This window comes from Acanthochromis polyacanthus, chromosome 16, assembly GCF_021347895.1.
Source record: "Acanthochromis polyacanthus isolate Apoly-LR-REF ecotype Palm Island chromosome 16, KAUST_Apoly_ChrSc, whole genome shotgun sequence".
NCBI classification, from domain to species: Eukaryota; Metazoa; Chordata; class Actinopteri; family Pomacentridae; genus Acanthochromis; species Acanthochromis polyacanthus.
The window spans coordinates 16,861,322-16,888,446 of record NC_067128.1 but is presented as its reverse complement, the minus strand read 5'-3'; the positions used below and the strand labels follow the sequence as shown (position 1 = coordinate 16,888,446).

The window sequence follows — 27,125 nt, the reverse complement described above, 5'->3', positions numbered from 1 at the left end:
GTCTAGCGCGGCTAGGCTAGTTGTTTCCGGTTGTTTCTGTCAGAATCGTCGCGCCTCTGTCGTCACTTAGTTACGCCCGCCTTCTGACTCTACACTTCATGGTTATTCGTCCGGCTAGTTTCAGGAGAATCCAGCCTCGAGCCTTATGGAGGGTAACTAGACCCACCGTGGCAGAGAATTAAATTCGTTGCCGTGGGTTGTCTAGCGCGGCTAGGCTATTTAGATACACTACTGTTCAAAGTTTGGGGTCACTTTTTTTTTAAATAAAAGCATTTTTTTCAATAAAGATAACACTGCATTCATCAGAAATACAGTCTAGACATTGTTCATGTAGTAAATGACTATTCTAGCTGGAAATTTTTAATGTAATATCTCCATAGGGGTACAGAGGAACATTCCCAGCAACCATCCCTCCTGTGTTCTAATGCTGCATTGTGTTAGCTAATGGTGTTGAAAGGCTAATTGATGAGTAGAAAACCGTTGTGCAGTTATGTTAGCACATGACTGAAAGTGTGACATTTCATGGAAAACATGAAATTGTCTGGTCAATCCAAAACTTTTGAACGGTAATGTAAGTGTGGCTCTTCTTCAAAAATATTTTAAGATTCTTGTTGGTTCCATTTTAAGGTTTTCACCAGCATTTATGAAACACCATTTTCCATAAGTTCTAGATGTTCACATGTCAAGTATAACATCTTAACACAAGATAATGAAAGTCGGGGTTCATAGGGGGGACAGAGAAGAGCAAAAACTGCAGAAGTTAGTTGAAAAAAAAAAGTGTTTTCCTTCTTCTGGTGAGATTTTTTTTGTGCTGATCTGTTGGAAACATGCAAACACAAAAATATCTGAGAACCAATGCAATGTTGGAGAGAAATCAAAGATTGGAGGGCTGGAATGGACAATTATAATATCAGCGACAGGTACTTGAAAGTGTGTGAATTTTTTAGTTTTCTATATTTCTGCATCTAATTTTCACACACATCACAAAAGTGTAAAGAGAGCCCAGCTAAAAAGATGACAATAACATATTTGTCTCATAAACTACGTCAAATTGGATAATTTTTCTCAAAACAAAAATGACCAATTATTCTAGCTTTGTCTCATTTGCTTATCTATTTATCTACTTTTAGAAATGTTGTGAAAATCCAGTTATGTTTTTAAGTCATATTTAGCCAGAAACAGAATCTTTTTAAGGGGTTCACAAACGTTCAAGCACTAGTCTGGTATGAGACTTCTTTTTAATGTATATCTGTTAAAATGTCATTAAACCGTTGCCATTAAAAGTTCAGTGCATTAGCTATGAGCAGTTCCTGCTTGTAACGTATTCATGGACGTACCAACAACCGTCAGTGGACTACTTTGGTCAAAACGTGTGATGGCATCATATCACAGAGAGGTTATAGTTAAACTGTACATTCCCCGTTTAGATTGCACTTCCAGTTTGAATAGAAAGAAGTCTTTGGGGAAATAATACAAAGTCCTCTGTTTATTTTTAGTACGAAAACAATCAGTCTTAAAACTGTGCTGGGTAATTTCACACATTGGTGCCTCTAATACTTAATGAGGTAATGGTTCGAAAACCATTTTAGCTTCATTGACGTCAGCACTCGGAAGTTGTTCAAGAAGATGTCAGCAAACAAACCTGGAGGGTCTTTGAGTCTTTTAAAGCAGAAAACATCAAAGAGACAGGAGAGACAAAAGATGTAACGTTGATGAGGTCAGCTTTTAATGGACACACTGTTTGCTTCATCACTTCCCGTGAAGATTTCCCACCATGACTGCACTGACACCACAGTTTAATTTGGCTAAGTAGGGTGGAAGTACAACGCAGCAGTTAGAGTGGGATTCTCTTTGCTGCTGCAGCTGCCCTTTGTGATTCTGAGAGGTGAGATGGAGTTATGCTTACGGTGGGCAGGTTTATTTATATAGCAGCTTTCAAACATAAAGGGGACTTGAGGAAAGAAAGAAAAACATTTACCAGACAAAAGAGAGAAAATAAAATTAAAAATAGAAGTAAGGGAAAGAAAGTAAAAATAGTTGTACACAAAGAAATATTATATCAAAGTGAATAAATCTGCTGCTCTCAGTAACAAATCATTTTAAAAATTTGAGTTATCTATTCTTCAGCGCCTGTAAAAGGTATACAGTCACCACGTTGGAAGTTCTCCTCTTCTATTACTTTCAACAGTGAATCAGGGCCCATATATATTGGGCTTTCTGCACAAAAATTTACAAAAACTTTTTTAATGTCAAATTGAAAACAGATTTCTACAAAGTAATGTCAATTCACTAAAAAAAATCAAATATAAAATAAGTGATTACCTAAGTATTCACCCCTTTTTTAAACGACTCACTGAACTCAGCACAGGTGCAGCCAGTTGCTGCTAGAAGTCACAGTTAGTGAAACAGAGACTTCTGAGACTAGTTAATGTGTCCCAAGTGATTGTATCATGAAGTCACCTGTATCTGGAAGGTCTGGTCACTGGTGAATCACTACTTCTAGCTATAACTACACCATGGAAAGACAAGAACACATAAAGCAAGTTTTTAAAAAGCACAAGTGAGAGGATGGATGATAGAAAATGTTCAAGTCACTGAGTACAGTTAAACCATCATCAGGGAATGGAAAGAATATGAAACATGAGTACATCTGTCTGGAACAGGCCATCCCCCAAAACTGATGATGCAAGAAAGAGGCTAGTGAGGGAGGCCACCAAGACACCTATGATTCCTCTGAAAGAGTAAGAAGCTTCTGTTGTCTGTTCCTCACCAGTCAAAGCTTTATGGGATAGTAGAACCACTGTTGAAAAAAACACTTATGTTAAGTCTTGACTACAGTTTCCACAGAAGGTATGTGGGAGATTCTGAAGTTATCTTAAAAAAGGCTTGTTGATCTGATGATACTAAAATTGAGCTATCAGACTAGATGCCATGTTTGGTGAACACCAAACATTGCACATCATCACAAACACAACATCCCCACCAGGAAGCATGGTAGTGGCAGCATCATGATATGGGGATGCTTGACCTGCAAGGTTTGTGAAGGTGGAGGACAAAATGAATGCAGCGATCTACAGGGAAATACTGGAGAACAACCAGATGAAGTCTGCAAGTCTGTGACTTAGGAGATTTGTTTTCAAGGAAGACAGTGACCGGAAGCATACAACTAAAGCTACACAGAAATGATTTCAAGACAACAAGGTGAATGTTGTGGGGTGGCCGAGTCATCTAACTCATCCAGTTGAGGATTTATGGCTTGACTTCAAAAAGGGCTGTTCACTAATGATTTTCATGCAAGCTGACAAAGCTTGAGGAGTTGTTCAGAGAAGAATGGGTAAAATTACAGTGTCCAGAAGGGGAAGGCTGATTGAGACTGATCCACACGGGGTCAATGCAGTAATTACAGAATATGAACTTAATTAAGATATTATTGTGTAGAAATTAATTTTCATTTTGACAGAAGAGTCCATTTAAAACAAAACAAAACACTCATCCAAAAAGCCAAATTATACTGGTCATGAATCAAAGTTGCAAGGCAAAAAACTGCAAATCATACAAGGAGGTAGATACTTTTATAAGCACTGTAGACAGTAAAAACTAAAGGCTGCTTCCCTTTAACCTTCCTGTCGTCCTTCGGGTCAAATTGACCCGTTTCAAAGTTTTAAAAATGTGGAAAAAATATATATATTTTCAGAGTGAAAACTTCCACATTTTCAAAATTTTTTTAGGAAATTTTTGAGCATTTTTGGTGGAAAATGACAAATTGAAAAAAATATTTAAGAACATTCAGAAAAAAACTACCAAAATCCAGTGAATTTCGCTGTCAAATTTGGGGATTTTTTATTTAAAAAAATAAAACTTTTAAAGGTAAACTTTTCAGGAATTTTCTTCATGAAGATTTTGCAAATATTTATAAATTTGGGCAGATTTTTTTTCTGAATCTTTGGACTTTTTTCAGACAAGGCAACAACATTTTTTGGGAAGGACAACACAAGGATTAAGAAAAAAAGTCAACTTTTGAAATCCTGCAAGACAGAAAAAAAAATAGAAAGAAGCCTACAGGAGGAACCGTATTCAACTGGGTGACTTGTAATCATTCTTTCCTGTCAGCTAGTATTGGCCATGTTACATGAAGTCCTGAGGTGATGACCACGACAGAAACACCTGATCCTCCACTTAAGTTAAATATTTGCCATTCTATCCCTCACTATGCACATTTGCTATTTTCCGAAAAAGCCACAAACTACCTCGGGTAGTTCTTGCAAAATTGGAGGAGTGTTTTTAATTAGCTGTTTCTATTAACTAATTCTAATGCAACACTCAAAAATGCACATAATAATATGATAATAAAACAGGCCTGGTCTAAAACACTGAAAGCAGCAGACTGTTGTGCTGTCAAGGATGGTGAATTTTACGTTGTGTGATGCTGAGATATCAGCTTCTTATCAAATTTAACCAATTAGCATCAAACCATGCACACTGTTTTTTCAGGGCTGCTCAGAAGTAGCTACAATGGAGAGGGCACTTTTTTGTCCCCAAAATGGCCCCAAAAGAGGTTCTACATGGACGGTTCCTGCAGTCAAAGGTTGAAAAACAAAGGTTCAGTTCGTCCTCGAACAGCCCTCAAGTTCCTGCAGTGGAAAGTGGCATATTTATGAGTAGTTCTATAATGCTAACAAAGCTTATATTGGGTAATTTCTTCATGAGTTCTTTGTGAAACCAGACATAAAATACCACAAAACCTTCTGTCCATCACATCCATCAGCTTCGCTCTTGCTTTGTTTGTAAAATCTTTGTGTGTACCTCACTTTTAAATCCTTTTCACAATCAACTGCCTGACAGCTGAATTTTTTAAAGCCACATTTCAATCCAACCATGAGTCTTTGATACAATGAGGACAAATTGTGCATGTAGTCATTTAGGACAAGAAATACTGACTGCAGGCAGCTTTAAGCTAAAAAATATGAGCGCTGACAATAGTTCCAGGCTACCTGTGATGCTCAAAATGGCTGCATTCTCCATTATATTGCTGTGGTGGCATCTCTAACTGTCCCTCCTGCCTTTCAGCGTTTCATTGCGTTTGTTTGGGCTGGTCCTGCTGCTGTGTTAGCAGACGGCCATAAATGCATAATTCACATCCATTAATTTGCATGTCAGAGAAGTAGATTGCTCATTTGGAATGCAAATACCTTGACTGCTCTGGTAAAGCAGGAAAACGTGAACAACTCTGATAAGCACCCACGAGACAGAGAGAGGAATGGCAAAAAAAAAAAAAAAAAAACGGAATGAAAAAAGGTGAAGCTGGCATGTTTAAAGCACTAGAGAGGGATTTCATAGACAAAGAAGAAAGGGGCCGAAAAGAAAAAGGAAAGAAAAGCAGCTGTTTTGTGTTTAGAAGTGGATATATGAGTGTTCATGAAAAGAGAATGTAGCCAGAGACGTGTATCAAGAGAGAAAGGGGTGCCAGAACAATGAGTACACACTGCTTCAGCATCCATGCCTGCACCCACAGACCGAGCACACATTATTACATAAAGCAAGCACGCAAGTACACACACACACACTCACACACACACACACACACACACACACACACACACACACACACACACACACACACACACACACACACACACACACACACACACACACACACACACACACACACACACACACACACACAGAGTTACCATTTCCACCTGCCATTTTAGACGCAGTGCACACCCTAATGATGGGTAGGAGGCAAGAAAAGAAAGGGGAGGCTCCTTTCATGCTGCAGACAACCGCCAGCCGCCTGCAAGGTAATTTTCTGCAGTGCTGTTGTACCTTACACACACACACCAAATTCCCCAATCACTCTCCGTGTGAACAATACAATCAAGCCAGGCGGCGAAGCGAACATAGTCAATACCCTGACACCAAATTAACCAGACTCTTTTGTTTTTTTAGCCTCCCATCTCTCTTTATCACCACCCGTGGCCTAAACTTTATCTCTTTCTCCGCCTGCATGTCACCGTTCTCGCTCTCCTATCGCCATTGCCATTTTTTATATGCTTCCACATGTAACATGTGGCTGTAAAAGTCAGCTATACGTTAATAAAAATTCAGGAGGTGTGTGGTACGCATGTCCTGGGAAATTCCTCTGTGCCGTGATGCATTTTACATTTTCAGTTTGTTTGGAAAAAAGGGAGAAGAAGTGGGTCGCCGGCACGAGCAGCTGTAGCCGCCGTGGAGGCAAAGACAAAGACTTCCGCAATATTTTTGGGAGCACAAATTCATCAATATTTTAAAGACGGCATGGTACGAATGTGTGTCAAGTTAATGCACAGAGTTAATGCAGGAAAATGATGCTTCTACTCTGAATGAAAGAGAGGGGGAAAAGAACTAAATTATTCAAATTTTTTGGCAGGGAAATGCTCAAAATTAAAGAGGTGGTTGCTTTAAGTGAAACATCAGATGTAGAGGAGTCAGCGTGAATACTATATTGTTATTTGAATAAATGTCTAATCTGAACAAACCCTGACGCTCCGTGTACGTATACGAGTGTGTGCGTTAGTTTTGCAACTAAAGCGATTTTTGTGGAGGACAGATTTAAGGCCCAGATGGTTTGGCATGGAGTGTGTTTGCTATAGGCCAACTGCTCACACACACACACACACACACACACATACACGTGTATACACACACACACACACACACACACACACACAGATGGGAGGGGGTGGGGGAGCCAATCTGGTGAGAAAAAAATGAGAGAGGAAACAAAACCTATGAGAGATTTTGATGGAGACGTTGTGGTTGGATGAAGGGAACCTATCCATCAACTGTCTCCGTATAGCATAAAAAAAACCAGCTACAGAGAGAAAGAAAGTGTCTGTGTTTATCCATCTATGACCATTATAAATAAAAACAAAGTGTCTGGCCCAACAAGGTTATCTCCAGACTGGGATGCACACATAACTGTCGTCTCTTAGCCTTATGATAAAGCACACAAAAGTACACAAGGTAAGCTTTTGTTAACAAGAATCAAAGTATTAAGATTCTCTCAGAAATTTAAATGCTCACAATTTAATAAAAAAAATAGTTTCTCTTAGAGGTTTTCTACCAGCAGAAAATAGAAAAAAAATGTCTGCACGAAGCACTGTAGACACTAACCGTGTCAAAAATTTAAAAGGGTTCAGTCTCCAAGGAGCAGGATTTTGCTCAACTATTGTCATCACAGTCGGTCTGTTGCATCATAGTTCTGTGTATGTTGTGTAGAAGAGGAACTGTTGTCACAAAGGTGTTTTTACACCACGTTGCCACACATGAGCCAGCATAGTCGTACTAGCTGGATGTTAGCTGAAAGGACGTTTCCAGCAGCCACTGACTAAACCTGAAGATGGACGAACTCTCTGTTATGGGATGTAGGTTTCCTGCAGAGCGGTTTTTACGCCCAGTGTGACTCCAGCTGACTCCTGGCTAATTCAAATGTAGGAGGTGTGGGATGAGTTCAACTGAGAGAGGCATCGACTGTCAACTTGAAAAAAAGCAGCCACACCATTAATTATGCATAACTTTAGGCCTTAATGTAATTTAAGCATAAAGTTTCAGTTGTCATGAACAGAGACATTAGGTAGAGAGACCAAAACTGTTTTAGTCCCAGGCTATAATCATGTTTATTTCTGTTGCAAAGCTGGACATGCTAACACAGAGATCTATGGGGACTGATTTAGTTTTTGAGCCAGCCTCAAGTGGTTATTCGAGGAACTGCAGTCGTTGGGTCTTCGTCTTTGGCTGCATTTTCAGCCCTAAATATTGTCACTTGCAACAAACGCAGAAAATGTTTTGATTTGTTTGCAAACACTTATTAAGATAATGTAATGTGGAGCAAAAAATAATATGGTGAAAAAAGTTGATTCTTGTTGGCAAACATAAATTTTTATTATTATTAAACATTGCAGTGACTCAGTGTTTCTACCATAAACTGGCAGCTTTTGTAGTTGGCATCCTACTTTTGACTTTTACTAACTTTTCTTTTGGAAAACCAAAATGTAGAATTTGCAGAAACCCAGTTCTTTCTGTTATCTGTGCACCAGGGTCTCTCCTTTTTTCTGTCACCTCTGTATATCTGACGTACAACATCTTTACTTAAAATTGAAACATTTTCAAATCGCGCATGTTTTTCTTGTCCATTTTTCTTTGACTTTCTGTGCATTTACACTACCATTAAGATACACTTTGTCTAAACACAGTCAGGCTAACATTAAAATGTAACATCAGTTGATTCTCTGGAGATGATGTGAGCTGAATCTAATAGTTCTTCACACTTATTTTGACGAGTGAAAATGTTCGCCCAAAAGAGGATCACGAAAAACAATCAAATCAAAACTATGTTGTGATGCTAATGGTCAAACCTCGTGTGAGCATTAAAATGTTCATTGATTCTGCTGGAAATCTACTTTTAGAATATGGAAATTTCTTGTCCAGGTGTCTTGCTCATTTAATTACTTTGCTTTGATATTTTTGTCATTTGCAGTAATTTTATAGCCTCTTAAGACAGTGGACACTTAATATGACGACATACAACTCATCATATTTCAACTCAACGCTGTAGGAAACAGAACATTTAAAACGTGCATTGACATCCTTGTGGTGGTATGACTCAGCCAACCAGTTAAGTTGCAGTTGTATGTCTGTCCATACAAATATAAAAATGCAGTGAAGAATTTGAAAGAATTCAATCAGTGAGCCCCCAAAATTAGAGTCACCAAATCAAATCAGTGTCCGACCCAATGTCAGAGACAATCACAGTCTCAGTTATTGCGTTAAATAAGTCGTCTTTTACCTGTTGGACATTAAATATCATCACTTCATCATTTTATCCGCATAAAAATTTAAGTAAAACTTTTTACAATTAGCTTAAGAATTTGCTATGGCCAGAAATGTGTGAGGTCATGCGGTAGCTTGGAGGAACTTTGACGTTTGACCTCCAAAATCTAAACAGTTCATCACTGAGCCCAAGTGAACGTTTGTGCCAATAACATAGAAATTCCTTCCAGGTATTCCAGATATACTGCGTTCACAGGAATTGGATGGACATGAGGTCACAGTGACCTCTGACCACCAAAATGGAATCAGTTTTTGTTGAGGTCTACTGAACATTTGTGTCAAATTTGAAAAAATGCCTTCAAAAGAAAATATGTTCATGAGAATGATACGAGTGGACAATTCCAAAATATAATGCCTCTGGTTTGCAAAGGCATAAAATGGTTTCCAGCTAAACACACTTGCAAAAAACATTTACTTCGACAGTTTACTAAATTGCCTTTCTGTGCCGTGAAACATCTCAAACATGAGTGAATGAGATGCTTTTTATAAATATTTTAAATTGAGGATGCTTTTAGGAAAAAGATGTCTGAGAAAATCAGCACAGACACGTCCTCTGATAAGAGATTGACCTTTTCTGGGCTTTTAACTGCATGCTTTAATTTAACTTCAGTATAATTTAGCATCATAGTATTTTATGAGACAACAAATCTTGACAAGACCGTTAGTTAACTTTTTTCAGTGCATGTTTCCATCCACTCTGCTCTCTTGGTGTCTTTACTGTGTTGCTGCTAATTAAAGCTGCCACATTATCACTGCTCTTTCCTGTTGGATGAGTTTGTTTGCTATTCATGCTATACACAAAAAGCCACAGCATAGCAAAACCATTATTACAACCCAATGACTCCAGTTCTCTGGAGAAAACTGCCATAATGCCGTCTACTGAAAATCCACTTGATTTCGAGAAAAAAATCCTCTGAAAGAGAAAAGGTGCTAGAATGAAAAGGAAGGGCAAACGGGGTGAAGAACGGGAGAGAAAAAGGACTCTAATGAAGACCAGACTACACTAGAATAGAACAGAGTAGAATAGAGTAACCTCTTCCTCGTCAGTTTCCATGGCAACAAGCCCTTTGGTGGGATGGCGGTGGAGAAGCCTCAGCAGGAGAGAGTTTGAGAGAGGCACCGTGTGAACATCTTTTGTGTGTGCTGATTTTAAAAGAATATGGACATAGGTGGTGAATGCAGCGTGCACACACAGACAGATCCATTATATTTCAGTATTCACGGGCTGTAGTCAAAGGCGTGTTACTGATACAGACTGCAAGAAAGAAGGTTGAGGAGCAGAGGAGGATGCTGGGAAGTGGAGTCAGAGAAAGAGAAAGATGAAGGGACGAACAGGAAGGTGGAAAAGGACACAAGAAGGGAGGAGAATGAACAAAGAGTGTTTATATTAGATGTTCTATTCTGCTACTGATCATATTTGGGATACAATGTTCATCTGGATGCATGATGAATACTAGCATACCAGTTTCTGCATGCTACGTGTGCAGGCGCCTGTCATGTTTGCAAACTGTCAATTTTAAAGTGGCTAAATTGCTTTCCTGTAACCATTTGACTGTGACTATCAACGTGATGTTTTTTCCTCTGCACATGTTGGAAACAGACCTTCTGCAATCTGTCTACTATAGACTTGAACGGATCTGCATTTCCACGCAACGGTATCTTAGTTTCTCCACTTAGCATATTTGGTTTTCTCAAAACGGGGATAAGGGTTTAGCCCGGTTTCTGCAATTTTGCTACGATGTTTACATGCCCAAACACAAAAACAAATAACCCCGCCACAGCGATGAATGACTGATGGATTTGTGTACCTTCTGGTATTGATCTTTGGAGGCCAAAGCTTCCTCAAGCTGCTGCTGTGTGTAGGTGTAGATGGCAGAGCGGTACGTCGTCCCAACATCGTTCCCCTGACGCATCCCTGAACACACACACACACACACACACACACACACACACACACACACACACACACACACACACACACACACACACACACACACACACACACACACACACACACACACACACACACACACACACACACACACACACACACACACACACATTGTGAAAATCAAGATTTGAGGATTGCAGTGAAGCGCCTGCATCCTCAGTTCTTGGCAGAGGGAACATCACATCATTTGAAAACAACAGCTGACAGCATTTCCAAAAATATGACTCGTCTGTCTTGGCGGAACTGATTGCTGTTTTTGACTGATTTGATCATTTCATCATGCATCCTTTCATCCTTTCACTGTCAGCTTGTCAGCCTGTCAACAGCAATGTTTGATTAGCGCACAGGTTTCTACGGACGGAAAAGTGTGTCGGTAAACCCGTCAATCCCACACAGGTCCAATCACTTCTGGTCCCTCGTGACTTTGGTGACATTTAAACCTGTGAGTGTGAGCAGTGGAGCAGACAGTTTATATAGGATTGGCCATCTTGGAACTATTGTGGGTTGACACAATGTTTTGCTAATTTCATTTATTTTCTTTCAGCAAATCAGTCTGTTTTTGTTTGGTCAGTCACCGTCATTATTTACTTATGCAGGCAAGACTGCTGTAGAAAAACATGTAGACTCATATACTGTATAATAAGCTTTTAATGTAACTCTCACTTGATTAAAATCTGGAACGTTTGCTAAAGTTATGACTTTAAAATTGTTGATAAAGGTCATGAAATAATTACAATGTCAATTATACAAGATAAACTTCTTGTTCTGCTCAGGACACCCACCTTGATGAGAGTCTGTACCAGTTTGTTTCCAGAGTTCATCCCTAAAGTCTAGGTTCGATTAAACCCCCAGCTAAACCTGAATCATACACACTTCAATTATAAAAAACATGTACACAGATATTCTTTATTTACAGATAAAAACATGCATGTTTTTGTATCGATGTACGTTTCTGTGACAATAATGTAAAGTCATCTGTTATTTGGTTAGTCAGAAGTACTTAACTGTATGAAATACAATGGGGATGGTGGTTCTATTAAAATGTATCTATATGCAAACAAGAAAAGCACTCAGAGAGCGCAGTTGTATCATTTCCAAAGGGTAAGTCCTGATAAGTGTGGAATGATGGATTTGTAGTAGGATCCCAATCATGTGATCGTCAGCAGAGAGTTGACGTAGCGTTCGCTTGCAGTCATAGTTACCGTGCCGCTATCTCACAATGATACAGAAATCTTTAACAAATCCATGAATCAAGACTTTAAGCCGCATCACTACCAAAATCTATTCAGGTGGTCCTTGTGTCATTTCTGACCTTCCCTGAAAACTTCCGAACTCATTATTCCGTTTTTGAGTAATGCTGCACACAGACAGAACAACACATAACTCTGCTGCATTCCTTGGCGGAGTAACAACTGCCTTTAAAAATGACTCTGTAAAGAGTTCTGCCAGTAAAATAGTACTTGCTGTAAATAAAGTTTCATCCAGTACAAAGTAGCAAATGCGGCAAGAAAATAACAGTTTCTTGATTCACGATTTTAGTTTCTTTATCAATAAAACTTTCTTCGTGGGTTTATTTAGTCAGTGGGTGATGTTGTACCTTGAGTCGGGTCGTGGCTTTCCCAGAAGACTTTGAGGAGACTTGCAAAGCTGATCTGCTCTGGACGGAAAACAACTCGCACCACCTCAGTGTGTCCTGTCATGCCTGTAACAGACAACATTGATGAGTCAAAGAAAGATCCGAGAGGTCATGAATCCTTTCACTCAGATATTATTGGCTTAAAGCCTTTTTTCCCCCTTATTAAACTTTTCAGTTTGGCATGTTTTAATTAAAGTACAATATCTAAAACTTTTAACTTATCATGTGGTCTTCATCATCATCTGACAGTTTAAGTTGCTGTGAAAGTGTAGATGTTCAAATTTTTCAGTTTAGGACAATTGGGCTTTGTGAGAAGGCCTACATCATTTTTTTCATTCTTATGGTTGAAAGCTGCAGAACAAACGATAAGTGGACCTTACATCAAGAGTGTTTGGTCAGTAGCTGTCAACATTGAAGCCAGTGTAGTTGTGATGTTTGTGAAAATACTACTGAATGAACGCTGAGCTACTCCAATTGTTGATGAAGACCATGCAATACAGTCAAAAGCTTCAAAACAAGTGAGCAAGGGGACTTTGACTTTAGATTTTTTTTGTTAACTGCTGATTAACCAGTAAGTATCCCTAGGAATCCATACCTCCTGATAATAAAATAGTGATTTGTAAATCAGTACTTATGTCTTAATGAAGACCATGTTTTACAGCGGAAAACTCCAGAACAGGCGTGAAAGTGGCTGACCTGAAACTGCTTTGTAAATCGTGCTCCCCTATATCCGTCCAGAGATCCATAACTCATGATATTAAAAAATAAAATCAGTTCTTACACAAGTCCTTATGACTACTGAAAATATGATTTAATGACAAGTGAGCAGCTCCAACTGTTGAAGAAGGCCATGCAATACAAGAAAAGGCTCCAAAACAAGCAAGTAAAAGGACTGACTTTTTATCATCTTTTCACCAGTACTTTGAAACTTTTTCTCTGTCCTGGAAACCGTTAACAACCCAATCTTAAGTATAGTTGTACTTGCTGGTTTGTTCTTTTGACTGAATTTTATGATCTTCATCAGTCGAGTTGTCTTTCAGTATTATTTTCACATCAATGTTGGCTTCAAAATTTTACTTAATAGTGACAAAATGCTCTTGACTCAGGCTCTACTTCTTCATTTGCTCCGGAACTTTTGACTGTACCACAGGGTCTTCTTCTTCGTTATTAACACTTCCTGATGTACTTAATACTTTTTTATTATCATGAGTTATGGATTCTTGCAGTAGATATTGGCAAAACACCAGTTAACAAAAAAACTTAATTAAAGTCCAGTTCCTCACTTTTGACTAACTGAGCAAGTGCTGTGAAAGAGTATTTGCCCCCCACAGAAATCTTCTATTTTTGCATATTTGACCCTCTTAAATGTTTGATAACGTGAAATTAGTTTTAATGTAAAACAAAGACAACCAAAGAAAACACAAAATGCAGTTTTTGATCAATGATTTCATTTATTGAGGGAAAAATACCATACAGCCTGCCTTGCCCTACAATCTACCAAATGATCACATTTATTTAGTACTCTGAGTAGATTGTAGATTAGATAGTAGGCAGTTGGGTTCAATCTCACCAGATACACTCACATATGATTACTGCCAGGCTTGCTGAATCTAAACATCACTAAAGAGAGCCTGTCTTGTATGGTGAAGTAGCGAAAGGCTCTCAAAATGTAGCACATGATGCCACGTAAAGAGACAAAATCATTGACATTTGTCAGTCGGGAAGGTTACAAAGTCGTTGCTAAGACTCTGGGACTCCAGAGAACCACACTGAGAGACATTATCCATAGATAAAAATGAAACAGTGGTGAATCTTCCCAGAAGTGATCAAAAATTCAACATTTCTCCAAGAGCACGTCAACATCTAATTCAGGAGTCACAAAAGAACCCAGACAAAGATCAAAAGATCTGCAGACCTCACTGGGATCTGTTGAGGTCCATCTACATGATTCCACAATAAGAAAGGTTCTGGGAGAAAATGGCATCATGGGAGGGTTGCAAGGTCCAAATAAACTACTGACCAAAAAGAATATAAATGCTCGTCAGCATTTGGAAAAAAAAAAAAAAAAAAAAACAACAACCTGGAAGAGTCCCAAGGATAACATCCTGTGGACTGATGAGTCAGAGGTGGAACTTTTGGAAGACGTGGGTCCTGTTATATCTGGAGTAAGCTCATACTGCATTCCACAAGAAGAACATCATACTAGCATGAAACATGGTGTTGGTATTGTGATGGTTTGGGGCTACTTTGCTTCCATAGGAACTGAACGACGAGTCATTATGGATGGAGCCATGAATTGCGCTTTCTATCAGAAAATCTTCAACAAAATTGGTCTCTATAGCAAGACAATGATACAAAGCACACAATCAAGTCCACCTCTGAGTGGCTCAAAAAGAACAAAATTAAGGTTTTCGAGTGGCCGAGTCCAAGTTTGAACTTGAATCCAACTGAGAGGCTGTGGCAACACCTTAAAACGGCAGTTCATGCTTGAAACCATCCCATGTGGATGAATTAACAATGTTCTGCAGAGAAGAGCAGACCAAAATTCGTCCATGGAGACGTTAAAGACTGATTAGCAGCTGTAACAAACATTTAACGGCAATCGTTGCTGTCAAGGGACCAACCAGTTATTAGAATTAGGGGGGCAATTACGTTTTCGCAGGGGTGTTACAGGTTTTCAATAAGTCTTTAATGAATCACCCTTTAGAAAACTGCATGTTGTGTTTTGTGGTTTATCACTGGAAGATTTTAGTGTGAAAAATATGCAAAAATAGAAGACTTCTGTAGAAGGGCAAATACTTTTTCACAGCACAGTACCTAATATGAATATTTCTAATATCAGGACCAAATTTACATCTGAAAAGCACCAAATGCAGCTGTTGTCCTTGACAGGCCCATATAGGTCCAGAGCAGATTTTAGCATTCAAACGATTCGTCCTGCTGACAGTCAAATAGCAGCTGGTGCTGGTAATGACTGTGACCCATTACGTGACACCTCATCTTCCTCCCATCTCTTATTCTACCTCCACTCCTGTCTCTCTCTTTCTTATTACTTTTTTAATATCAGGAGTTATGGAATCCTACGGCCGATATTGGCGAACAGAGACAAAGCAGCGGTTGATATTAAATTAATGTCTCACAAGGCCAATCTCGCAGGAATAAATTCATCTTGGACAGGATGAGAAATACAGTAGTGGTTGGAAGTAGAGCTGAAAATGAAGCTGCAGCCGTTGGCGTAATGTACATTCTGCTGCAAGAATATTCTATAATCTGCCACTAATGCAGAATAAACAATCAAATGTGTGTGTTTGATAGCCTGCCATACAAATATCTGGATGCTGTAAAGCACTGAAGGAAAAATACATTTTTCTTGATAAATTTCAACTGAAATTTTAATCTTATGTTTGCTTTTTTTGTTTGTTTGTTTTTTGATTTTCCCCCCTCAAAACTCATTTGTGTTTAGAGCAGAATAAGGTGACTTTACTGGGCACTTGATGGCAGTGAAATTATTTGCAAAAATGTTTCTGCATGTAGTTACAGATACACTGAGCAACATTTACATTCATTTTGAGTTATTTATTTGGCCACCTGATGTTTAGAAGCTCAGCGGCTGTATGTTTCACTCTCCTTCAAGTTTTGTCTTGGCTCTTTGTTGGCTAAATTTTCACCAGATAGAGGCTGAAAAATCAAAATCCAATCACTGAATCCGATCCCTTTCAAACCTCTTACTCAATCGTTATGTGCAGTTTGTTTTCTAGTGAACTGAGACTTTTCATTTCATTCAGCAGAGCAACGAAACAAATGGGTCACAGAAGATGGTGTAATAGCAGTTGCAGGCTGAGGGCAAAAGTTATTAAAAGTGCTTTTAATGTAACATTTTGAAGAGATAAATTCAACAAAGGATTTCTTCCTTCTGCAAATATTGCTTTTTGCAGCTGTGGTTTTGACATTTTCCAACAGAGTTTCAAAGTTATCAATCACATTCATGAAAGACACCGGCTTCCTTTTTTGTTTGCCTATAATACCAGACACCGAGGGGAGAAAGAGACTAGACAGAGAATGTGAATGAAAGATTAATTCTTTTGGACACACTGCTTAATAAATGCAAGCATTTTAACAACTTGCAAGCAGATTTTTTCCCCAAAGAGTCTTGTGATAATTATATCCCTTTTCACATCACACAGACTCATTTCATTCAGGTATTCCTGATGACACCTTTATACAGCATTTTCTCTAGATTGATGTTTATAACGTTAATGTATTTGAAGTTAAAATGGTTTTAGATTGGAACAATATACACATGCAAATTTAAGTAACTTCTCATTTTAAATATGTCCAGTGGATTATGTTACATTGCATTTATTTTGGAGTATTTGTTAAGTCTTAAGGTGGACCTAGAAGTTAGTAACAGTTGTTAATGATTTACTTTATTAATTCAATTGTCTTTATTAAACGCTAGCAACAAATTATCCATTTCTGATTGACTGCCACTAATAAACTATTGGAGCAGCTTCGTTTTTCCTTCTGTTTGAGCGTCAAATGCCAAGAGATGTTTTGTGAGCCAACGCCTTCACCTTCATTGTAGCTCTCACAGCTCTAAAAAGTAAGAATTACCATACATTCCTTTGACTGAGAGGAAGATGGCTTTGAAAACAAATAATGATGAGGACTGTGAGTGTGAGACACAGAAACAAGGACTGCAAATGAGAAAAATAATGAACAGTGTGGGAGTGTTTTTAAATCCAGTAGCACAGGTGCTCTATCTCAAAAAGAGAAAAATATGCTAATATAATCATCACATTTTGAACCTACGCTGATCTGACTGTAAATATTTAACCAACAATGAATATTCAGATCAATCTTTTCAGTTTTTTTTTTCCATGTGTCTCTCCTGAAGATGTGAAGGTGTGAGGAGCACTTCATTTAGCCAAGTGCCCTTGTTCAATGGTCTGCCAAGATACAGCGCTAATTAAAAAACACATCCAGCAGTTCAAACCTGGTTCACATCAGTTGTTTTTGTTTGAGAAACAGCGACAGACGAGTTAGTTAGTTGTTAAAGAGAATCTCTTCCTCTTCCTGTTTAGTATAACCACAATACTGCATCTACATTATACAAAGTGATGCAGTTTAAGAATATGATGAACTACAAAAGAGTAATTTGCATTTTTTTTTAAATGTTAATTCCCAGGATCTGTCCATCAGTTTTTATATTGTCAAATATATCCAACCATTCTCTATACACCACTCAATCCTCATTAGGGTCACAGGAGAGGGGCTGAAGTCTATCCCAGCTGACTTAGGATCAAGGGAGGAGACACCCTGGACAGGTCACCAGTCCATCACAGGGCTACATATAGAGACAAACAATCAGACTCACATTCACACCGATGGACAATTCAGAGTTACCAATTAACCTCAGCATTTTTTTGGACTGTGGCAGGAAGTCGGAGTGACTATGTAACTATATAATTTGAAGAAGTTCATCAATAACTGTTGTTCTGAATACAGCAACAAAAAGTAAATCAAATGTACAGAATACAAGAAACGTTCAAGATTTATCACGAGTGGAGAATATAAAAGCTGTCCAGGATTATTTGGGCAGCATACGGCAACTTTTCACTGCAGGAACACCGATGTGGTTTGAATGTTTAGAGGAATAGATCCTTTCAGTCTTTTCAGTGATGTAGGGTCAGACGGTTTGAACCGCGACACAATGTAGCAAAGCAACAATAAATAGTAGATAATGAATGTAACTCCAGTTTCTTGGGCACATAGGAAATAGAACATAGAGGGTATATTATGTTAGCCTACATAGTGAATTTTACGTTAGTTGTGTGAGCTGAATCAGCATCCATTTCTGTTCAGAAATACAGTGCCTTGTGAAAGTATTCGGCCCCCTTGAACTTTTCAACCTTTCGCCACATTTCAGGCTTCAAACATAAAGATATAAAATTTTTATTTTTTGTCAAGAATCAACAACAAGTGGGACACAATCGTGAAGTGGAACGAAATTTATTGGATATTTTAAACTTTTTTAACAGATAAAAACCTGAAAAGTGGGGCGTGCAATATTATTCGGCCCCCTTGCATTAATACTTTGTAGTGCCACCTTTTGCTGCAATTACAGCTGCAAGTCGCTTGGGGTATGTCTCTATCAGTTTTGCACATCGAGAGACTGAAATTCTTGCCCATTCTTCCTTGCAAAACAGCTCGAGCTCAGTCAGGTTGGATGGAGAGCGTTTGTGAACAGCAGTCTTCAGCTCTGCCCACAGATTCTCGATTGGATTCAGGTCTGGACTTTGACTTGGCCATTCTAACACCTGGATACGTTTATTTGTGAACCATTCCATTGTAGATTTGGCTTTATGTTTTGGATCATTGTCCTGTTGGAAGATAAATCTCCGTCCCAGTCTCAGGTCTTTTGCAGACTAACAGGTTTTCTTCCAGAATGGTCCTGTATTTGGCTCCATTCATCTTCCCATCAATTTTAACCATCTTCCCTGTCCCTGCTGAAGAAAAGCAGGCCCAAACCATGAGGCTGCCACCACCATGTTTGACAGTGGGGATGGTGTGTTCAGGGTGATGAGCTGTGTTGCTTTTACGCCAAACATATCGTTTTGCATTGTGGCCAAAAAGTTCCATTTTGGTTTCATCTGACCAGAGCACCTTCTTCCACATGTTTGGTGTGTCTCCCAGGTGGCTTGTGGCAAACTTCAAACGAGACTTTTTATGGATACCTTTGAGAAATGGCTTTCTTCTTGCCACTCTTCCATAAAGGCCAGATTTGTGCAGTGTACGACTGATTGTTGTCCTATGGACAGACTCTCCCACCTCAGCTGTAGATCTCTGCAGTTCATCCAGAGTGATCATGGGCCTCTTGGCTGCATCTCTGATCAGTCTTCTCCTTGTTGGAGGTGAAAGTTTAGAGGGACGGCCGGGTCATGGTAGATTTGCAGTGGTCTGATACTCCTTCCATTTCAATATGATTGCTTGCACAGTGCTCCTTGAGATGTTGAAAGCTTGGGAAATCTTTTTGTATCCAAATCCGGCTTTAAACTTCTCCACTACAGTATCTGGGACCTGCCTGGTGTGTTCCTTGGTCTTCATGATGCTCTCTGCACTTTAAACAGAACCCTGAGACTATCACAGAGCAGGTGCATTTATACGGAGACTTGATTACACACAGGTGGATTCTATTTATCATCATCAGTCATTTAGGACAACATTGGATCATTCAGAGATCCTCACTGAACTTCTGGAGTGAGTTTGCTGCACTGAAAGTAAAGGGGCCGAATAATATTGCATGCCCCACTTTTCAGGTTTTTATTTGTTAAAAAAGTATAAAATATCCAATAAATCTCGTTCCACTTCACGACTGTGTCCCACTTGTTGTTGATTCTTGACAAAAAATTAAAATTTTATATCTTTATGTTTGAAGCCTGAAATGTGGCGAAAGGTTGAAAAGTTCAAGGGGGTCGAATACTTTCACAAGGCACTGTATCTGTGCAGAAACAGGTTCTCCAGGTGAGGGTCTTGTACTTGGAACCAAAAACTGTGTATAAAAGATAGATGTGTCTGAAAAGGCAATGCAAAAGTGTCTTAAACATGCATTCTTTGCAACAGCCAGCAGGGGCCGACTCCTCTGGTTGTAAAACAGATTTAACTCTATAGAAGTCAATGAGATAATGAGAAATTTCTCACTTGATTTGTCACCTAAATAAACATTTACTGAAAAGGTTTATGGTCTCACAGCTGCTAGTTGTAAGATGACATTATGGTACCATTTAGAGTGAAAAAGACATTAAGGGATGCTTTAGAGCGAGACTACCTTGTGTTTGACGGGAACTGCATCAATGTGCATAGTGTCCCTGAGATCTCACTTGGATTTACTGCTCACACAACGGTAGTCCAAAAACACCACTGTGGCCACATCCATCTTTTATGTGTATAAAAGAGTATAAAAAAATGTGTATAACAGTCTACAATCAGAACACACACTAAAGGTTGGCCTGCCATAAATAGTTTCCAAATTCCTGCAGAAGGAAACGGATTATACTCAGCCAAACCTACAATGTGAGTGCTGACAATAGTCCAAAACTGAGAAATCATGTTTCAACCTGCGTCTTTAGGTATTTTAAATCTATTCATAGAGTGTTTAGCACAATTTCTTGAAACATCACTCAAGAATTTCAGAAAAACTGACTATTGCATGTTTACTGGATGTAGGAGTAAAATTAACATGTATTGTTGTTATCAGTATCTCAGTTCATCATTTAGCCTGTAAAAAGTGTATAAATACCAGTTAGAAGAGCTATGGGATAGTTTTTAAATTTCTTATAGAACACAAATTAAAGTTATTCGTGTTTCTCTTGCTACAATAAATAGTAACTCAAAATTTTGAGGTTCTCATCTATTATGATTACAAAGTAATTTTGGGCACAAACCTAATTTTTTCCTGTGTTAGGTTTAAAATCTTGCCTATCCCCCCTGAGATTAGCATGCAGCTTTGTTTTAGTCCACATATTATCAGCCTTTGACGCAGAGCAAACACTGGTTCTCTGTACAAACAAATCTTGAGCTTTTCATTATTAAAAAAAAGCCTAATTTTCCTACGTTTAATCCAACTCTTGCTTGTGGCATTTATTCCTTTCCTGATATGTAATCACTCGAATTTGTTGTATTTGTTCCAATATTGCTTTCAGCTTTTCTCATCATCTAAACTTTTCAGCACCATATCAACGTGACAGTTTGAGAGGATAAAGCCAAGCTAGAAAGTAAAAGAGACAGGTGGTGATGCAGGTCTAATGATGGATTCACTCTGTACTGGCAAACTGGAGGAATCACTGGGAGGTCTGGACACACATCACACACAGATACACACACAAACACAAAAATAGTCCCTGCTCAGAGTGGTCAGGCATCAATAGCAGCCTTATCCATGCCCCAGTATAATAGGGCCTGGGGGAAATGATTCACTCTTCTGTTTATGTGTGTCTTGTTTTCCACAATTTATTGACTCTCAGTAGACAACACACTGCCCTGTACACTGTGTGTGTGCGCGTCTGTGTGTGTTGTGTGTGTGTTGGTACGCTTAGGTTACCTGTGCAAACTTCCCTGTAGGTGGGGTTAGGCGTGTACCCTCCAGAGTAGCCCACTTGGGTGGAATAAACTCCTTTCTGTCTCCAAAATTTCCTCTCTGCTCCCCAGAAACAGCCCATACCTTCAAGAAATGGAACCAGAAATATGATAATCTAATAAATTATTAACATTCAATATGTTTTAACAACGCACCATCATATCTTTGGGGGAATTTATTAAGCTTTCTGCTAAAAGAGGAAACATAAAAAGCTTCACAGCTGTTCATATGTTCAATCAAGCATTTACTTGATGAAAAAAGGCAGACGATTACTAAAAAATGAGGAGCACCATGGTTTGGAGTCAGGTTTGTATGGACAAAAAAGCCTGAAGTATACATGAATAAACAACACATGTTTATATTTGTACATGTATTTATGGATGCCTACATGCATTCATTTATTTATCTATGTATTTCTGCAACTGTATGTTATTACGTTAGAGGGTTGTAACTTCGCTCAAACACACACATATCTAAAAAAGAAATTTAAAAATACAGAAATTATATATATATATATATATATATATATATATACATACATACATACATACATACATACATACAGAAATGGTTATCCCTGTGAACAAATTTGACATCTGAAACAATAAAATAGTGACTGAAACACAGCCTGGTAAGATAACATGTTAACTAGCGGTCACCTCAGATCAATTTTTAAGCTCGTCAGTGAAAATACTGATTTCATAACTGTGACACTATCTGACAAATGAGTCAGTGCTGGGAATTTGATCATATTTCCATGTAAAATGATCCTCATCTCACATACTCATTCTCAACTGTTTCAGCTGTTGTGTGGTCCATTGTTTTGCTGTGTTGTGATTTACAGACACAGAGAGTCTTTTTCCTGAAGGGGGCGGAGACAGCAGCAGCTTATCTGCATTGAAAGCTACAAATACTGAATCAGTCTGTTTAGAGCAGGAGTAAAACCAGGGCCTATGGTGGAATTAACCATTGTTGCAGTGTTTTGAGCTAAAAACCTGTGGACATATGGGACTTAAATCAATTTGCAGAAAAGGGGTATAACATGTGACCATTAATATTATAATCTTTATGTGTGAAAGGGGTGGAGTGAATTTCAAAGTTGTTATAATGTACAAATTATACTACACACATAGTAGAAAATAAGTACAGGATTTGTGCTGCATTTAAATCGTGTTCTGTCATATGGTGTGACGTTGGTTTGCAGAATAAATCTCAGGTCATACCAGTAGGTGATCAAGCTGTCTTCATTTCCTGAAATGTATTTTGAGCATTACACACTCACCAAACACGACCATCTCTGTCTCCTCTGGAAAAGGTGGAACAGTCCTGTTTCCATTCACGTCATGCTTGGCTGCACAACAAGGAGAAAACATAGTTAAGAATATTGCTGCAGACCGTCTCTCTCTTTTCTGCTTCAGTTATTTTGTTACCGGCAGACTGTGAGGGTTTATTCATTAGATTTGTACCACTGGAATGCATTTCCCAACCTGTTAATGTATCCTTGAATCCTGTTTCTGAGCTGACCCGGTGAAAGAAGCATCTAAGCAGCAAGCAAAGACCATTGTGTAACTGTTCATTTTGACTGCAAATAGTAATCAGTATGATACTGAACTGTTGTTTTAATTGTACAGTTCAACTGAATAACTCACTATTAACAAGACTACACCACCAAAACACAGAAAATTCAGCACTGCAGCACACAAACACACATACAGTGACCCACTTAAACAGCGGCGAGCAGCTCTGCATAATTTCATAGCAGCTGCATTCACTCCAATCAACACAGAGCCAGAGGTGCACGAGGACCCATTCGAGGCCATCCAGCCACCTGGCTGAGCTAACACGCATTAGCGTTAGCATGCCGGAGGCTGCGTGTGTGTGTACAGATGGCTCGCTGTACAATGCTGTGGGGGAGGGAGACGGATTAAAATAAATGTGATGATGGAGGAGAATGAGAATGAAGTAAACATCTGGATCCCCCCCTTCCCATGCCCTCCCCCTTCCTCAATGCACACACACATATACACACAATCTTCATGCGTGGTCACACAATTGGTAAGGGGCAGCATGCCTATAGACAAAAAGCAGCCAGATGGATGCTGCCAACCAATCAGCAACGCAACACACACACACACACACACACACACACACACACACACACACACACACACACACACACACACACACACACACACACACACACACACACACACACACACACACACACACACACACACACACACACACACACACACACACACACACACACCAAAATCATCTGTGATTATCTCTTTGAATTTTACATTCTGCAATAAGCTGATTGTTTCATCTTGCACAAGCACACACTAAACACACACATCATCTGAAAGTCGGTGTGTGTGTCGTCCTCGTTTGTCTGATTGCACGAGCAGCCCTTCATCCTGTGTCAGTACGACACAAATCTTTCTCATCTTCCTCTGTGTTGTGAGGGAGGAAGGTTTGGAGCTGCAGTCATCTCCTGTGCTGATTGGGTCTTGGGGAGGAAATGACAGTCCCGTTACATTCCTGCTAACTTAAGCTTCCCACTGCACAGTATTGCTGTTGTATCTGCTTTAAGCAATATAAAAATACGAAGCCCAAAGTCCGTTGGAGGGTTTGAACAGCATGCTCTCTTTTGAAAAACTGTAAAAAAAATAATAATAAAATGAAACCATTTATCAGAGCCAGTAACTGTAAAAACTAAAGAAGTTTTCAGGTTTTCAGCTTTCCAAGGGTTGAACTAATTGTGTATAATTCCGTCAGGAAACTTAACTAAATCTGAACTGCTAATCTTATTTTATCATAAAGCCTTTTTTTACCTCACCAAGGAACACGGTGAAGTTATGTGATGATCAGCGATGGTTTGTCCGTCTATTTGTCTGTCCGTTCGCAACATTCTTCAAAAGAGATCAGTTCTGCAACATGCAGTTATTGTTTTAAATAAATAACTGATGGATAAAATTAAGTTGTTGAAATTCGGTCTACAAGCGATATCGCTTAACGGCTATCATAATTGATTTATTTCAGTATTTGGAGATCAATTATGCAACATGGATTTATTGTTTTAAATAAAAAAAATATTAAATGATGGATTAAATTCTGTTGTCTATATTCGGTCTATGTCTAAACGTTGAAATGCAGTAGAGATTTAGACGTCTAAATCTCGGCTATATTTATACTATACTGTATATCGCTCAACGGCTATCATAATTATATCAGTTCAGTATTTGAAGATCAGTTCTGCAACATACAGTTATTGTTTTAAATAAACAACTTTTAAATAATGGATTAAATTCAGTTGTCTAGATTCGGTCTATATCTAGACGTTGAAATGCAGTAGAGATTTAGACGTCTAAATCTCAGCTATATTTATACTACACTGTATATCGCTCAACGGCTATCATAATTATATTAGTTCAGTATTTGGAGATTAGCTATGCACCTTACAGTTGTTTTTTAAATAAATAGTTATAGAATAATTGATTAAACTGCAATGTCTAAATTCCGTATAAAAACAGACAGAATCTAGACGGTTGAATTTCGGTCTAAAAAAAAAAAACTAGACGTCTAATAGATGTCTATTGCTCAGTGGGCAGACAAACAGATTTGGATGAAATTTTCAGGAAAGATCAGAAATGAAACAAGAACCAATTGATAAGATTTTGGCAGTGATGCAGCTTATAGTCTGGATCCACGGATTTGTTAGAGATTTCTATATCACTGCGAGATAGTGCCACGGCGTCACTGTAACTATGACAACTGAACACTACATCAGCTGCCTGCTGATGATCACGATTGTGATCCTACCACAAATCCACTGCTGTGCATCACAAACTGTTTAAAGATTTCATCTGTTGGAAATCATACAACAACTGAGCAGCTGTGGCAGAATGCTGCGCTCTCTGAGAGTTTCTCTTGTTCTACATGTTTCATTTGAAAACTGGCCAAATCTAAATAATCTGCTCAAACCAGATTCTGTAAAAGATATAAAGTCTGTGCGTCTCATCTCAACCAAGACACCATAGGTGACTCAGCTGTGACCAACAGTCATGTGACAAAAATTCAGTAGACTTATCGGCTGAACTGCAGGCAGTGTGTTCACAAAGCAGACAGGGGACACGTATCAAAACAAATTTAAAATTTAAGTCAAAAATATTTATAGTATGTAGAGTCAGCATTATTTCCCCAGTAGTGGTGACATCTGTGGGCAATTGGTCTACAGTCTAGTTTTATTGAAGTATTGTACAATATTTTTTTGATGATAAACGGGATTATTCAGATTCAGATAACTTTACGAGTCCCCAGGGGGCAATTAAAAAGGCATGTAAAGCAGGCAGTGCAACAATGAGAAATTGATTAAAAACAAGAAATTACAGAGAAGCAACATGAATAAAGAAATAGGGCTAAATATATAAAAAAAATGTAGAGCAAGTAATATAAGAATCAAAATGAAAGAAAAAAGACAAAAAACACAACTTTAACAATTTACTGCACAAATGGCATTTTTGAGTTGCCTCTCTGTCTAGTCATGATTGTGCTGTTTCTACAAAGGGCCAGGACTTTATACTGCAGTGATAAATGAGCCACAGTGACAGGAGCAAAAAAAAGCCGGAAACTGCTTTGCATTCAGAAGGTTAAAGAACATATATAAAATCAAGGAAAAATTAGACTGTAGTATTACACCTTTTGAATGTGTGCTTAAACCTTTCCTGTGCATCACTTTAGGCAATCTGTATGATAAACGAGTGCGCAACTATTCGGTGTGATCATACATGGGCACATTTCCATTGCATGTTTCTGGCAAATGAAGTTTTTGTCTGACATCTTTAGAGTCCTAATCAAATGTTTACCCAAGTTTGATTTGCTGACAGTGATATCAGACAGGTTTTTATCATTTTTCTGATCTAAAAATCACCTTGCCCTTTGTCCTGTTAGTCATTTGTTTGATGAGAACCCTGCAGGTTCCAAACATTGCTTGTTCTGTCTTTGAAAAAATGAGTGATCGACACTATAATACACTGTGCAGATACCGGCTGCCTTTTTTAAAATCCTAATAGCAATAAAAAACTAAAAATCATAATCAGAGAGATGAGATTTTTAAACTGAGATGCCCTAGTTTTCAGACACTAAACGTCAGGACTTAGAACTCCAGAGTAAATGAGGCTAACGGAATGAATTGCAGCGATTTTTTGTTATAAAACATTAAAAAAAATTTTAATGCAGCTGAATATCAGCACAAGCTTCAGTCTAAATAAATCAGCCTTCAACAAGGTGCATACCTCAGTGATTTGAAGTGGAATTTTAAAATCCTGCACCTTAATACTGCTACAGATTCACAGCCTTCCTTTTCCTCTCTGCCCTCCTCCTCTGTATGTGTGTTTTAGTAATGGCTGCCTTCAGGGACCAGTGAAGGCATGTTCATTACTGACTATACACACACACACACACACACGTGTAGACACACACACACACACACACACACACACACACACACACACACACACACTGAGAGA

The 27,125-nt window shown here is 38.6% G+C and overlaps 1 protein-coding gene across 2 annotated transcripts in view; it reads right to left on the bottom strand.

The window, feature by feature from the left end:
• Nucleotides 1-27,125, bottom strand: part of msraa (methionine sulfoxide reductase Aa) — a 51,723-nt gene that overhangs the window by 5,247 nt on the left and 19,351 nt on the right. For both annotated transcript variants that reach the window (XM_022192723.2, XM_022192724.2), the window contains exons 2-5: nt 22,877-22,945; nt 21,559-21,678; nt 12,420-12,524; nt 10,680-10,786 (exon numbers count right to left, since the gene is read on the bottom strand). In XM_022192723.2, the coding sequence (XP_022048415.2) occupies nt 10,680-10,786; nt 12,420-12,524; nt 21,559-21,678; nt 22,877-22,945 (401 nt within the window). The remainder of the gene's footprint in view (nt 1-10,679; nt 10,787-12,419; nt 12,525-21,558; nt 21,679-22,876; nt 22,946-27,125) is intronic.